General features: G+C 30.8%; 6 protein-coding genes across 6 annotated transcripts; 2 read left to right on the top strand and 4 right to left on the bottom strand. All coding sequences in view use genetic code 12, as the record gives it.

Annotated features, from left to right (window-relative positions):
- Positions 1 to 280: 280 nt before the first annotated feature.
- On the bottom strand, positions 281 to 1,618 carry YRB1 (Ran GTPase-binding protein). The gene has a single exon (XM_064904374.1). The coding sequence runs from the start codon at positions 1,285 to 1,287 to the stop codon at positions 652 to 654; it is 636 nt and encodes a 211-aa protein (XP_064759654.1). The 5' UTR covers positions 1,288 to 1,618; the 3' UTR covers positions 281 to 651.
- Position 1,619: 1 nt separating this feature from the next.
- On the bottom strand, positions 1,620 to 3,460 carry DFJ63DRAFT_247965 (trans-hexaprenyltranstransferase). Its single transcript, XM_064904370.1, has one exon. The coding sequence runs from the start codon at positions 3,224 to 3,226 to the stop codon at positions 1,754 to 1,756; it is 1,473 nt and encodes a 490-aa protein (XP_064759653.1). The 5' UTR covers positions 3,227 to 3,460; the 3' UTR covers positions 1,620 to 1,753.
- Position 3,461: 1 nt separating this feature from the next.
- On the bottom strand, positions 3,462 to 6,380 carry NTH1 (alpha,alpha-trehalase NTH1). Its single transcript, XM_064904373.1, has one exon. The coding sequence runs from the start codon at positions 6,031 to 6,033 to the stop codon at positions 3,544 to 3,546; it is 2,490 nt and encodes an 829-aa protein (XP_064759652.1). The 5' UTR covers positions 6,034 to 6,380; the 3' UTR covers positions 3,462 to 3,543.
- Positions 6,381 to 8,295: 1,915 nt separating this feature from the next.
- Positions 8,296 to 9,905, top strand: MDH1 (malate dehydrogenase). Its single transcript, XM_064904371.1, has one exon. It carries the CDS (start codon positions 8,778 to 8,780, stop codon positions 9,789 to 9,791), a length of 1,014 nt encoding a protein of 337 aa, XP_064759651.1. The 5' UTR covers positions 8,296 to 8,777; the 3' UTR covers positions 9,792 to 9,905.
- A 951-nt stretch (positions 9,906 to 10,856) lies between these two features.
- Positions 10,857 to 14,863, top strand: CRM1 (exportin). Its single transcript, XM_064904376.1, has one exon. The coding sequence runs from the start codon at positions 11,296 to 11,298 to the stop codon at positions 14,551 to 14,553; it is 3,258 nt and encodes a 1,085-aa protein (XP_064759650.1). The 5' UTR covers positions 10,857 to 11,295; the 3' UTR covers positions 14,554 to 14,863.
- Positions 14,864 to 15,513: 650 nt separating this feature from the next.
- Positions 15,514 to 16,347, bottom strand: DFJ63DRAFT_290483 (mitochondrial 54S ribosomal protein uL3m; the record flags this gene model as incomplete). Its single annotated transcript, XM_064905317.1, has 1 exon — positions 15,514 to 16,347. One exon carries the CDS (start codon positions 16,345 to 16,347, stop codon positions 15,514 to 15,516), a length of 834 nt encoding a protein of 277 aa, XP_064759649.1.
- Between the last annotated feature and the right edge of the window lie 20 nt (positions 16,348 to 16,367).

The following is a 16,367-nucleotide window of genomic DNA, read 5'->3' as shown; positions in this document are numbered from 1 at the left end:
GTAAATGGATTTTTGGTTGTAAATAAATTTGCTAACTGCTTCTGCTGCTGTAAAAAAAAAAATCCACTGCTAATTTTCCATACACGTGTTTTACAGTTAGTTAAAATCACACCAGACCAGACCAGACCAGAGCAAACCAAGACTTATTCAGATCAGAGTTACAGATGGTGATATTTGCAACCACGGTGTAATTACGATGTTCATCACATTCAACGGTCAGATGTTACCTTTATAGTTGATCTTATGAATGGGGATGGGTCTTTGTATCAAATCAAATCAAGTAGATCAATCTAGAGGTTACTGATTTACGATGGAACTATATATCTCCATGATTGTTCACTTTACGTACACAGATTAGATTAATCTCATCTCCACATCTACACCTACAACTGACTATCATTTGGGATATTATAAAGTTATATTACTCTGAAACATACTTGCGCTGTATGTAAAAGTATATGTTATATATTAAAAAAAAGAGGTGAGGAGGTGACTAACTAGTATATATATATATAATATGGTATGATTATTCCATGATGGTTGATAATGGTATCAACTAATGATTAGCAAAATAATGTGATATGAAAGAAGATATTGAATGGGAATTATATCAATCCATTAATAAATCATATAATTCTTAATATGATATGTTTAATCCTTTTTAGCAGCATCTCTAGCTTCATCGAAATGTTCCTTAAATTTATCAGCATTTTCTTTATTACCAAATCTAATAGCTAAAGTTTGAGCTTCTGGTTCACCTTCAGCAATATCAGCTGTAACATTATAAACCCAAGATCTATCAGATCCAATATTGGGTTTTAATTCATAATCTCCACTAATTAAATGATTAGCACAAATCTTTAAAGTTTTATCTCTTCTCATTAAAATTCTAACTCTTTTGGTTTCTTTATGTTGTAAGAATTTAACATCTCCGGTACCTCTTTCTTTCCATTCTTTAGTATCACCATGGAATCTAAATAATTTAGCACGAACTTTATATAAAACTTCTTCATCTTCTTCATTAGTTTTAACATCAACTTTTTCTAAAGTAACCAATGGTTCGAAATGAACATCAGCTTCTTCTTCATCAGCTTTATCTTCATCATCACCTTCTTTCTTTGGTTCTGATTTGGTTTCTTCCTTTGGTTCTTGCTTTGGTTCTTCTTCTTCTTTCTTTTCCTTCTTGGCTCCAAACATAGAGAATACATTGGCAGTTGGAACAGCTGGAGCTGGAGCAGCAGCTGGGGTTTCTTCAACCTTTGGTTTGGTTTCTTCTGATGATGACATTATGTATATATATATGTGGTTGTGTTGTAGTTAGGTAGATTCTGTAACAGTAATTTAATACTTTATTGATAGTTTTCTGGATGGAATGAATGTATTAATTAGTGAGATTGGTTCGAATACACGTCAATGTCAAGTCAATCAATCAAAAAGTAATGATGATTATGGTTAAGTTGAATTGGAATTGACTTCGTCGTCGGTGTTGGAGTTGTTCGTGTTGTAGATCAAATTTTTTTTGTTCTTCCTGCTTCTTTTTTTTCATCCACAAGACATTTTTTTGGCGTTCTAGACTTCCTAATTGGGAAGGTAGTGGAATAAAATTATTAAATAATATATTTATAGGTAAGGGTTGGTAAAAATAAAAATGTATATACAAGAGCCTAACTTTTCTAAATATCTATAAATAAATGCTAAGGGGGTGGGGTTAATAATAATAATAATGATGATGATGATGATGATGATGAATGACTTACTTGGTTCTGGTTAAGATTGAATTAGTTAAGAATTCTAATGCACTGCGAGCATCAGATTCAGGTAAAACTCTTAAATTCTCTAATGCTTTATAACAATACTCTTGAGCCATAAGTTTAGTTTGGTCTAATCCATTATATTTTTCCACTGCTTTACGAGCTATTTCCACATCACCTTCTTGATTGAATTTTCTTCCGATAAGTTCACCTAATGATGGATCCTGTTTCCAAGCGAATAATATTGGTGCCGTAGCTAATCCTAATTTTAAATCAGCTTGACTTGGTTTCCCAATACTGGCATCACTAGAAGTATAATCTAAAAGATCATCGACAATTTGAAAACATAATCCTAAATTACGTCCGAATTCATAACATTTTTCAATGATTTCATCTTGAGATCCACTTAATACTGCAGCTGCTCTTGAAGATTTTGACATTAATGAGGCCGTTTTTAAATATGTTTTATGTAAATAATATTCAAATGCCGCATCAACATTCGTATTATGATCCACTATATCTTGACATTGAATCGAATATTCATGTTGTTTAGTGGGGACTTTACCTGTTTCTTGAGGAATTAATTTATCTTCACCATCATTATCAATCACATTAGTATCATCATTCTTTAACACTGTATTTTTCAATTGCATGAATTCTCCTTCTACTAAATTAGCGATAGTAGTTGATAATAATTCAATAACTTCGGGATTTCTTAATCGAGCAATAGCAACAGATGCTCTACCTAAAAGGAAATCACCTGCTAAAACGGCCATTTTATTAGTGAAGGCAATATTCCCACTTGGTCTTCCTCTTCTTGAATCACTTAAATCAATGACATCATCATGTAAAAGACTGGCGGTATGAATCATTTCCACAATTTCTGCTAATCTTCTTTGTTTGGGTAATATTCCATTCACAGCATCGAATTTAGGTAATTTATCCATTGGTTTAGATAACGGATCTAAAATGACTTTTGGATTTATACCATGTAAAATAGCCAAGGGTGATATAGAATCATCAACACCTCTACCTGCTATGGATGTTTTGGTTGGAGTACCTTTATAATGAGGTTGATCTGTAACGTCAAATGTATCAATTTTAATTCGATTTCGTTGTTCGAGAGGGATTTTCGATAATGCTTTCGATAATAATAATACAATCAATGGTCTCACATTCTTCCCCTCTGCTTCGAAATAATATGAACTAACTCGATTTAAAGTAGGATGACCTGATCCAATTAAATTAGCAATTGATTTGGCTAAATTTGACATTTCATGACTTACAATGGAGAATGGATCATGAAATATTTTAGAAGCAGCAGGAGGTTGCACTAATTTCTCTGCAGTTTCCACTGCAGTCTTAAAAGTATTGACATTGGAAGTACTAGATGTCTTTATGCTGGTTGTAGTTGAATTTAAACGGTATAGTCTTACCACTAACTCTCGATTGTTCCTTATCCCACTTCTTAACATAACGAATGACTGAATAAATAAGTGAAGTTTACAAAACCAACAAAAACACAAACGAACAAGTGAACAATTGACAATCTAGTTTGATCTAAGTATAGTATATGATCTTCAATTATACGTTATACGTTATAAGATTGCTGCCAATAAGGTCAATTTCAATTTTTTTCGGTCAATGTGGTAAACGAAAAAAAAAAAAGAAGTCTGAGTGTGTGATTATATACAGTCCGTCGCGGTATGGATGTAATCATATATATAAAAATCCCAAACTCTATATTATAAACTATATATGTATGATGTATTTAAAGATATATACTACTTACTTACTTACTATCGTCAAATTGTTCCTTTTGAACAGGGGTTAACTTAGCAATGAATACATCGGGTGGGGTCAATGTTCCTAATGCTCTTCTTGCTTGTAAATTCATAAACGTTAATCCAAAAAGATAACTTGCATTAACCCATCCAAATCCTTCCGTTGCAACCCCTTTAAAATCAACTCCTTGATTACCATATTCAGCATCAACTTTATGAGGTACAGCTCCCTTTGTAACATTATATTTCTCAACCACTACCCCATTATAATCAACAAAAGCTCTTGTCATCATGAAAAGCCATCTATAAGCTAAACGACGGGCTGTACCATGATATCCATAGTTAGATAATCCAATCCAGGCTAAGATTTGTTGAGGTGCCCAACCATAAGGATAATCCCATTGACGAGATGGACGATGTAAATTAATATCACCTCTTGAAGTTTCGGTCCCTGCTGCTAACCCTCCGAATTCTTCTAATTTATATAATGTATTCGAAACCATTTTATCAGCTTGTTGTTGAGTAGATAATTCCGACCATAAGGGCCAGAATGTAGTTGCTGATTCATATTTATTTTGAGTTTTGGTTTTAATATTATAATCATAATAAATTGAATCATCTCCATTCCAAAGATATTTATCAACATTGGCTCTTCTTTGTCTTGCCTTTTCAATCCAATTTTCGGAAACTTCTAATATAATTTCTCCATCACCAAAATCAATTTCTAATTTATTTCCAAAATAAGTGGATAAAATAAGGGCAATATCATTTTCATATTTATATAAAAGGGAATTCAAATCAACCGTAGCTAAATATGCACATCTACCTTCTAATCTATAACTTGTATCATGACCAGATTCACGAACGGCACGATCATGAAGGAAATATTCATCTAATTTAGGTTCCTTTATGACTCCTTCGTTATACTTCTCAATGAATTCCGTTTGATCAATATTATATTTTTCAATATATGGTTTTAAAACGGCATTGAAATGAGTGGGTTCAGTTTCAGGTGGAATTCCCACCCCAGTAGGATGATAACATGATAAGCCGGTTTCAACATCTAATCTTGGTTCAGCACACCAAACAGTTTTATATTCTTTAATAGCTGCTATGGTTGCTCTTTGTAAGAAATCAAGAGTTTCATCTTTTTTATCAGGATAAACTTCATTAGTCTTATGGAATACTCTTAATGCCATATCAGTAAGGAAGGGAGGTTGAGATCTACCAAGATAATATGATCTATTAGCATTAAGGATTTTTCCATAATGATAAATTTCATAAATGAAATTTTCCGTCATTCCTCTTGCTAAGGTTAAATGTTGTAAATTATGATTTGGAGTTACATCAGTTAATAATCCAATGGTTTCCATATATGAATCCCAACCGTATAATTCATTAAATCTTCCACCGGGGACGACATAAGGTTGATTGACCACTTCACCGGAAGTAGGATTAATGGAGGATGATAAGGCTAATAAACCGGGTCTTTTATTAATTGATTTGATATATTCAGCATCAATCACTTTCGGTAAATAAACAATATCAAGATCGACATCGGGATTTTCCAGTTTGAAAGATGAATAATAATCGAATTGATCTTTACGATTATATGGAATATAAATACGATGACTTTCCTTTAATGTGATTGATCCATCTTCATTTATATATTCATCTTTTAATTTTGTATCTTTGGACATTTGATAAACATTATCTTTAGTTAAACATCTAGTTAATGATTTCCAAAATTGAGTGGAAATCAATCGTTTCATTCTATCAACGGGGTTTTCACTTAATCTTTCTTCATCTAAAATCATTTGATCACGACCGAATAATCTCGCAATGGTTAATTCTTGTAAAAGATTAGATAACATATAAGTTCCTCTAATGGAAGCTTGTTTAAACCCATTTGAATTAGCAGTACCTAATCGTAATACTTTTGGACCAGTATCTTCAATGGTAATTTGACAATTATGATCGGTATCTTCATTATCCAAAAGTTCCTTTAATGTCAGTTTAATATCAGCAATATAAAATTTCTTAGGTTTAGAAAAGGCATCATCAACAGATGCTCTTCTATAATGGAATTTATTAGCGGCACCAGGTTGAACATTAGTAAGATTGATGGATTCTTGCAGATTTACCACTTCATCATCATTGATCACGGCATATAAGGGATCATCTGCAGCAGCGTATAGGGGGACGATAGAAGGTTTTCGAAATAATTCTGGAACTGGGGTTGGAGATTGAGATAAATCACTGGAAGAACTAGAAGGAGATTCTTTAATTGTTTCAGGACGATTATGAAAGAATGATTCATTAAAGAATTGATTTCTAGGAGTATTTTCAATGACGGAGAAAGTACGAACTCTACCCACTTTTGAATCTTTATTAGCTTTAGCAGGATTAGTTAAATCTCCATAATAGTTTTCAGGGACATCGAAAGGATCATTATCTGATGAAGATGATTTTCTGTGATGTCTGAAAGGATTATTCATCTTCACCTGGAGTAGTTATTAGGAAGTAACAAGAAGAAGAAAGAAGAAAGAGGAAGATGATAGAAACTATCGAATAAATTGACCACCAGGGGATGCAAATAAATTGATGATGATTGTGTTTTGGAGTGGGGCAGTATGTGCAGGACTCGACTATTTTATTCTGCTTCCTGTAACAAAATTTTTGTCTGTTTAACGGAATGAGGAGAAATAGACAATGATAACTGACTGACTGACTGACTTGCTATAGTTAATTAACTTAACTTAACTTGGTAACTAATTAAATAATTGAAAAAGTCCACAGGTCGGAAGACAGTTGAAATTATTTATATCAAAAATTAATATTTTAATTTCGATGATTTATTTGTTGACTTTTAACTACTACAAGAAAGTGATGAGGTGGGGTCTATAGACACCAACTTTATTATTTATTATTATTATTATTTACTGTTTATTTTACTATAGAAGTTTCATCTAACAGTATGGCCCCGCCGTAATCGCTCATCATACTAGTTACTACCAATTACTGTAATATAGTATACGTAAACAGTCTTTTCTTTTTTTACCCTTTCTTTGCGGAACAATTTAATTTTTGCGAGACAGAAAGTTAGCGAACACTCTCAGTACAGTATAAGGCGGAAGAATTTAAGTAAATCATCACCTTAATTATGGAATGGATATATGAAATGTGGTTGAAATGTATGCGTTGAGATATGTACACCTTATTCAAATTCACAAAATCAATTATAAAAAGAAAACAATCGATATTTATTCATACGGGAAGTTTTATGGAATAATTCCTTTTATAACTACAATACTTTATTTAGTTAATTTAGGGTGTATTTATGTATGTAGATTTCAAAGTTTGATTATTGATGGGATACGGCTTAACTCTCACTGTTTACATTTATACCGACTACGGTATGATTATGTTGGACATCAACAAAACAGTATAATTCAAAGTGTTGAGTGAAGATATCCACAATAATTATGACTAACAAGAGTATGTAACACCTAAAACCAATGTTTCCTTTTTCTAATAATATTATGAACTTATTAAATATAAGTTTCTATAATTAGGAATCTTTCAACCATTCATAAAAAGAAATAAATGTGTATGTATAAAGTGTACGTCTTATAAAGGGTGCAAAAAAGAAAAAGAAAATAACACATTTATAAAAAGAAACTTCAAAATAGGAAATTAAATCAGATTTCGTATCCTCAAGAAAAGTATACTATAATCATGGTTTAGATTTATGTATGACTTGTTAAGTTTAATGTGTGTACTTCTTACCACTTACCGCCCCTCCTTCTCTGATAGCCCCACTATAAACAGCTTTGATTTTATAATATTATCTAGAAGTTGAATTAACCTTTATGGTTAAAATGAGACGAAAATAGACCTAGAACTAAAACAATGAAAGATTGAAAGAAAGAATAATACATACTTCAACTAGATAGAGCCAGGATTTGCAACCTTAATAACGAAACAGAATAAACTAAGTAAAGACATACCCTTAAACCAAATTAGGCAATATCTGGAACAATTAACATGTATAAACACTTAAACGAATCCCATTAAATAGATCGGAGAAGTAATCGTAATAGTTATAAGTCAAAATCATAGGATATACAGGGTAAGTTTATGAAAAATCCTCGGTGAGGTTAGGAATAATCCATATCCCATACTGAATTTTCCGGGGGAAGTCGAAGTTGAAGTCAAGTTCTCCTGACTTTGTTTATTTATATACACGTCTTGTCTTATCCTTTCGTTGTGTCTCATTATTGACGGTAAATTGTGAAATTATCACCTAATACTGAAGTTAAAATAATTCTTAGGTGTAGTAGTAATTTATTAATTTTTCATATTTTTCATATGGGATCCGGGGTAAAATTATGAAATCGAATGGTATGGTGTTATTACATTCAATTGACTTGAATTTCCATTTCCATGACTTCATTTCCTTCCTGAATTATCCTAACTATCATCCTACTATACTCTATTTATATTGGATCAAGTATTATATTTATATTTCCTCATATTATTTCTAATTCTATTTGAATCATTTTTTTGGGGTCAGTCACCATACTCTTAAATCCACCTCGGTGCTTAGGTTCTTATGGAAACTTAACTTGTACTATCTCTACATACATATGATGAGAGGGAGTTAACCATCATTATGTTTAGTTATGTTATATCCCTTCCATTGATTCCATTGCTTTCCTTCCCGTTGATTCCTTAACTAACTCTTTCAATATTAAACTGTTTGTCTTTAGTTCATAGTATGACTATATTAACTATTAGTAACTACTATTAGGTTAGGGTTACCCCACTCCCGGAATAGTATGGGAATTCAACGTGTAAAAGTAGAATTGATCCCCCGGCACGACTAGGACAAACTAAATTGAATTAACACTGATTCCACTGGACCGGACTTTTGAACCGAAGTGCACGTGACACATAGTTAAGCAGTAAATAATTTTTAAAGTATGGGGTACACACACTCTCTCCTTTAGTTGGACAAATAAATTTATGAGGAAGGAGGAGGAGGGGGGTAACACCATTTATCAAATCTTAATTTTAACGTATATATAACCAATTAAATATTCCCCCAGTTTATTTTTCAATTTTTAAAACTTTTCCTCTTTTTCCAATTTCTTTGATTTATCTTATTCCAATTAATTGAATCAATTGACTTGAAATCAATTATATACATAAATAACTCATTAATTACATATATTCAATCATGGTTAAGGTTGCTGTTTTAGGTGCTGCTGGTGGTATTGGTCAACCATTATCATTATTATTAAAATTAAATGCCAACATTAAAGAATTATCTTTATTTGATGTTGTCAATGTTCCAGGGGTTGGAGCTGATTTATCTCATATAAATTCAGATGCCACTACTGAAACTCATTTACCAAGTTCAAAAGAAGATAAGACTGCTCTTTTAACTGCTTTAAAAGGTGCTAATTTAGTTATTATTCCAGCTGGGGTTCCAAGAAAACCAGGTATGACAAGAGATGATTTATTCAATATTAATGCTTCTATTATTAAATCTTTAGCTGAAGGTATTGCTCAATCATCTCCAGATGCTTTTGTCTTGGTTATTTCTAATCCTGTTAATTCCACCGTTCCAATTGTGGCTGAAACTTTAAAGAAACATGGTGTTTATAATCCATCTAAATTATTCGGTGTCACCACTTTAGATATTGTTAGAGCCAATACTTTTATTGCTCAATTATATCCAACTGATTCCAAACCAACTGATTTCAATGTTAATGTTATTGGAGGACATTCTGGTGAAACCATTGTTCCATTATATTCCGTTGGATCAACCGGTAAATTATATGAAAAATTATCCGAAGAACAAAAGAAAACTTTAATTAATCGTGTTCAATTTGGTGGTGATGAAGTTGTTCAAGCTAAAAATGGGGCTGGTTCTGCAACTTTATCCATGGCTTATGCTGGTTATAGATTAGCTGAATCTATTTTAAAATCATTAACTTCATCTGAAGAAGTTGTCGAATGTACCTTTTTAAATTTAGTTCCTGAAATCAAAGGAGCTGAAGAAGCTAAGAAATTAGTGGGTGGATTAGATTATTTCTCTTTACCTGTTAAATTGGGTAAAAATGGTATTGAAGAAGTTAAATATGAAATTTTAACTAAAATCTCTGATGATGAAAAGAAATTATTAGAAGTTGCTAAAGAACAATTAGCTAAGAATATTGAAAAGGGAGTTTCATTTGCCACTCAATAAGTAGATTTATAGTTTATTTATGTTTTTGTTTATTTAGTTTATTGTAAACTCTTTTGAATTTAAAAGATGTTTGATATTTGTAAATTTGGCAATAAAAGTATCAAAGAAATCTTCAATTGTAGGATAAGTATCTATATTATCATTATAATAATCAATTAAGGTTGGGATATTTAAGATGAGATAAATTAATTGATCGTTATTGATGGATTGGGTTGTTGTTGTTGGATTGATAGTGATTGATTTAATAAATTGAATCGTTTTCATCAATTGTGAAGAGTTGATCATAGGTGATAATAGAACCTTAACATTACTTTCAAAGAGACTAATCAAAGTTAGTAACGCGTTTAGATCACATTATGAATAATATAATACTTACTTATATTGTAAATAATCAAATAATTGAATTAATGAATCATCATTCATTTTGATATCAATCACCACAAACACGAATTGATCATCATGATCATGTAATACATCTTTGATTTCTTGACTTAAACCATCATCAATAGATTTAATAATGATCACTTTGATTATGAGATTATTTACTCTTTTAATTGATTCAATTTGAATCATTATGATGTGATGATGATAGTAATGAAGTGGTAAGTATAAAGTTTTGCAGCACATTTTATAACATTTATATTTATGAACCAATCGAACGATTTGAATTACGGGAATGGTCTAATTTACATAGAAATGATCTTACAAGATATCCACATCACCAGATAGATCATGCCTCAACCTTGATTCAATTACAATCGTTCTGTCTCCTGATTCATGGTGATCTACTAGTTCTTCTTACAATTTATAAACAAGCATCAAACACCAACTACAATGCGACCAATCACCACAATTACATCAATGAACTCATATTTTGATCCTCTACTTCATCATAAACATCCTCATACTATCATAACCATACAATATCATACTCCATCCCATCAACAATGCGTTGATATTCCATAGTTATATACTTAGTTAGTGATTGTTAGTTATAACTTTACCCCTAAAATGTCGTAAAATTATGTTCTGTTTGGTTGTCGTTGAATGTCGTGTCCCTTGCAAATTTTTTTTTTTTTTTGGTGCTGTTTCTGTTTCTGTCTTTGTTGTGTCTATCCGTGTTTTCAAAATCCATTTACAACAACAACCATCAACTGACTGCAACCATCAACCACCACCACTCGAACCAACGACAACGTCATCAATCCGTATTAAGAGTATCAACTGTTATTTGAAAGAGTAATAATTTATCACCATCATTGTCATCTTGGAATCATTCATCTATTTAATCTGTTTATCGATCTGAATAGTATTCACAAGTGGGGGAAGGTTTTAGATTATTATCAGTGTTGAGTTAAAAGAAACCAAGTATCATCATCATCAAACAGTAATCACAAGTGTGTTTAGTTGATAGAGAAACAGAACTATTGATTTGAAGTGTGTGTTTATAGAACAGAACTTGTTTGAAACTAGTGAAATCAAACAACATTAAGCAACAACTACAATGGAATCTATTCTTGATTTCTCAAAGGATCTCGACCTAGATCTATTTGATAAAGTGGTTGACGCCTTCTATAGTGGGACGGGAGAAGATCAAAAGAAGGCTCAATTAATCTTGAATCGATTTCAAGAAAATAATGAATCTTGGAAACGAGCTGATCAAATTTTATCTAATTCAAATAATTCTCAATCAAAATATATTGCATTATCATGTTTGAATAAATTAATTCAATATCGTTGGAAAACTATTCCTGAAAATGAAAGAATTGGTATTAGAAATTTCATTGTTAATATGATTATTGGATTATGTGATAATGAAAAAATTTTTGAAAATCAAAGAGCATTAATTAATAAGATTGATTTAACTTTGGTTTCAATTTTAAAACAAGAATGGCCTCATAATTGGCCTCAATTCATTCCTGAAATCGTATTAAGTTCAAGATCTTCATTTAATGTTTGTGAAAATAATATGATTATTTTAAAATTATTAAGTGAAGAAGTGTTTGATTATAGTCAAGATCAATTAACTCAAGCAAAAGCTCAATCATTAAAATTATCTATGAAAGCTGAATTTGAAGAAATTTTTAAATTATGTTATGAAGTTTTAGATAAAACTACTAAACCATCTTTAATTATTTCAACTTTGAATGCATTATTAAAATATATTCCTTGGATTCCATTAAATTATATTTTTCAAACTGATTTATTAACTTTGTTATCAACAAAGTTCTTAACTCCCATCGATACAAGAACTATTGCGTTAAAATGTCTTACTGAAATTGCTAATTTACATTCTCCTGAAAATGAAGAAAAATTCGTTATATTCTTTAAAGATTCTATGAATGAAATTTATAATATTATTCCAACTTCAACTAATTTAAAAGATTCTTATAAAGTGGCAAGTACAAATGATCAATCTTTCTTACAAGATTTTGCCATGTATTTATGTACTTTTCTTAGTAATCATTTATCACCATTAGAATCAAATGAATCCTTAAATGAATTATTATTAAATTCATTATTTTATTTATTAGAATTATCCCGAATTGATGAACGAGAATTATTTAAAACTTGTTTGGATTTTTGGAGTAGTTTTATTCATGCATTATTTTTAGAAATTCAAAATATTCCTAAAAATGAATTAAGTCCTTTATTACAATTAACTTATACCAATCAATTTAGAGGTACAACTTCAGGTGGAGCTCCAAATCCGGCTATATTAGCTAAATTCCCCTTGAGACAACATAAATATGAAAAAGTATTATCAAAATTAAGATTGGTTATTATTGAAAATATGGTTAGACCTGAAGAAGTTTTAATTGTTGAAAATGATGAAGGAGAAATTGTTCGTGAATTTGTTAAAGAAAGTGATACCATTCAATTATATAAATCCATGAGAGAAGTGTTGGTTTATTTAACTCATCTTAATGTGGTTGATACTGAACAAATCATGAGTGAAAAATTAGCTCGTCAAATTGATGAAAGTGAATGGTCATGGCAAAATATAAATACTTTATGTTGGGCCATTGGATCAATTTCAGGAGCCATGAATGAAGATATGGAAAAGAAATTTGTGGTTTCTGTCATCAAGGATTTATTATCATTAACCGAAATGAAAAGAGGTAAAGATAATAAAGCCGTGGTGGCTTCAAATATCATGTATATTGTTGGTCAGTATCCTCGATTTTTAAAAGCTCATTGGAAATTCTTAAAAACAGTGGTTAATAAATTATTTGAATTTATGCATGAAACTCATGAAGGGGTTCAAGATATGGCTTGTGATACATTTATTAAAATTACAACTAAATGTAAAAAGCATTTTGTTGCTATTCAACCTCAAGAAAGAGAACCATTTATAAATGAAATCATTAGAAATATTCAATCTATAACTGAAGATTTACAACCTCAACAAGTTCATACGTTTTATGAAGCATGTGGAATTATTGTCAGTGCTCAATCTCAAAAGGAAAATAGAGATAAATTATTAAATGAATTAATGGCTTTACCAAATATGGCTTGGAATGCTATAGTTCAACAAGCAGGTCAAGATCCTCAATTATTAACCAATATTGAAACGGTTAAAATCATTGCTAATATTATTAAAACCAATGTGGCTGTTTGTAAAGCTTTAGGTCCTGGGTTTTATCCTCAATTAGGATTGATGTATGTTGATATGTTATCGTTATATAAAGCTGTTTCATCAATGATATCTGATTCTGTGGCTAAAGAAGGATTAATTTCAACCAAGACTCCAAAAGTAAGAGGATTAAGAACAATTAAAAAGGAAATTTTAAAAATGATTGAAACTTATATTAATCAAGCTGATAATTTAGAAGAAATTGTTCGTGATTTATCTCAACCATTATTTGCTGCTGTATTAGATGATTATAATAGTAATGTTCCTGATGCTAGAGATGCCGAAGTATTAAATTGTATGACTGCATTAGTTGCTAAAGTTGGACATTTAATTCCTGATGGAGTGGTATTAATTCTTCAAAGTGTATTTGAATGTACTTTAGATATGATTAAAGCTGATTTTATTGAATATCCTGAACATAGAGTTGAATTTTATAAATTATTAAAAGAAATTAATGCTAAATCATTCCAAGCTTTATTACAATTAAGTGGAGATGCATTCCAATCCTTAATCAATGCTGCTATATGGGCTTTCAAACATAATAATCGTGATGTAGAAGATAATGGATTATCATTAACATTAGATTTATTAACCAATGTTGAAAAATTAGGTGATACACCATTTACCAAAGCATTTTTTGAAAATTTTTATTTTCAAATTTTATCTGATACATTTTATGTTTTCACTCAACCTGATCATAAAGCAGGATTTATTTATCAAGCTCAATTATTAGCTAAATTGATTCATTTAGTCCAAGATAATGTGATTAAATATCCTTTATATACTGCTGAACAAGCACCAGAAGGTACGTCAAATTCAGAATATTTAAAACTGTATTTGGCCCAATTATTATCATCGGCGTTTGATAATTTACAAAAGGAACAATTAATTAATTTCTTGAATGTGTTGACAACAGTATATCATGATCAAACTAAATTCAGAGCTACATTAAGAGATTTCTTAGTTCAATTAAAAGAATTTGGAGGTGATCCAACTGATTATTTATTTGCGGAAGATAAAGAATTGGAAAGACAAGAACAACATAGAATTAAACGGGAATTGGATATGCAAGTGGGAGGATTACTTAAACCTTCTGAACTTGAAGATGATGAAGATCATTCTTAGACAGTGTTATTTGTTTGTTAAATTGTATTTTCCTGTATAGCATAGAATGAAGAGATATAAATCTTTTCGTTAGATTGATTTTTATTTAATTCATAAGTTTTTATTTTATCCTTGTACATCACCATTATGTCTGTTACTAATAATCCATCCGTAGTTCATTAATGTCATCCTGAATCACTGATTATAATTTTAAAAATCCATATAAAAAGAGTCAAAAAAAAAGTCAAAAATCCATAAAAAAGAGAATAAAAATAAAAAATAAAAATAAGAACCCAAATATACATGTTTATTATATATATATATATATTTATATTGATTGAGTAAGTAGATCTTTATAGCTTTTTTAAGTTTTTTTTAATATAAAGAATTTGTTATAAATTATCTGTATTAGCATTGCCTAATTAGGAAGTCTAGAAAAATTAGAAGTTACCCGGCTCATTTCTTACAGTGAGAGCAGAGACGAACAACAACAGTAAAAAAAATTCATATCACTGACAAATTATCAACACTGTTCTTTCTTCTTCTTCTTTCTTCTTTAATCACCAGAAGATCAATTTCAAAATCGTACATGGTTCTTGCCTTTTACCAGAACCATCCGGGAATTGTCTTTGCTAATGGTGTATTTGATAGTTTTTGGAACCCCTTCTTTCTGATTTGATTTCAGTTTGGTTTTTGTTACAGTCTTTGACTTGACGTGGAATTGGAATTGAATCAGATAAGTATTGAATATGGACTTGATTTCGATCTTAGTGATTGAAATTTGATTCATGTTTACTCATTTCTTATCTTTTTTTTCAAGCTACAAGACTGAGGTCAGTTTTGTTGTTTGAAAGAATTAAGAGAAATGATGATTATCGAAATGGTTATGTATTAAATAGATCTATTTACACTTTATATATACATGAATGAAATGAATGCAAGGAATGAAAGAATGAATGAAAGAATGACTGAACAAAAGCACTAATATATTTGAACTCCATTATTTATATCATTAATTGATTTAGCATAAATCTTTTTGGCATCAAGTAATTTAACATATGCCTTATTTGGACCTGGGATTTGACCTTTAACAATAATGATCCCAGCTTCACCATCAACATGTAAAACTTCATTATTGAACACCGTACAATTCTTTCCACCCATTCTACCGGCCATTTTTTTTAATGGTAAAACTCTACCGGGATTTTGATTACCCCCCATACCACCAGCAGATCTATGAGCCACAGAAACCCCATGGGAAGCATTTAACCCTTTGAATCCATGTCTTTTCATCACCCCAGCGAACCCTTTCCCCTTAGTGACAGCTTTAACATCGACTTTTTGACCCACGGCGAAATAATCAGCTTTTAATTCAACTCCAAGAGGAATTAAACCTGATTCATCACGAATTCTAAATTCGGAAACATGAGCTTTTGGTGAAACACCTGCTTCTCTGAATTTAGTTAAATCACGAGGCTTGATATTTTTTAATTTATCAATTTGACCCACCATTACAGAATAATATCCATCAGTTTCTTTAGTTTTATGTTGGATAACTTCACAATTATCAATTTCAATAACCGTAGCAGCGTATTGTTCACCAGTTTTAGTGAACCAAGTAATCATACCTCGTTTGATCCCGAGTAATCCTGGTCTTTGTAATAATGCTTTTCTTAAATTAGATTGTTCAAGAGAATGTTGAATGGTTGGTACTGATGTACGAACGGATGGTATGGCATGGACTGAAGTTATTTGGGCCACTCCACGGTGGAATACAAGATTGGAGCATAAGTTCGTCTTGCGACTTATGTTCATCAACACGTTACTCATTGTGA

Source organism: Scheffersomyces coipomensis, assembly GCF_036884675.1.
Source record: "Scheffersomyces coipomensis strain NRRL Y-17651 chromosome Unknown DFJ63scaffold_8, whole genome shotgun sequence".
In the NCBI taxonomy this organism is placed as follows: Eukaryota; Fungi; Ascomycota; class Pichiomycetes; order Serinales; family Debaryomycetaceae; genus Scheffersomyces; species Scheffersomyces coipomensis.
This window is presented reverse-complemented; position numbering and strand designations above follow the sequence as displayed.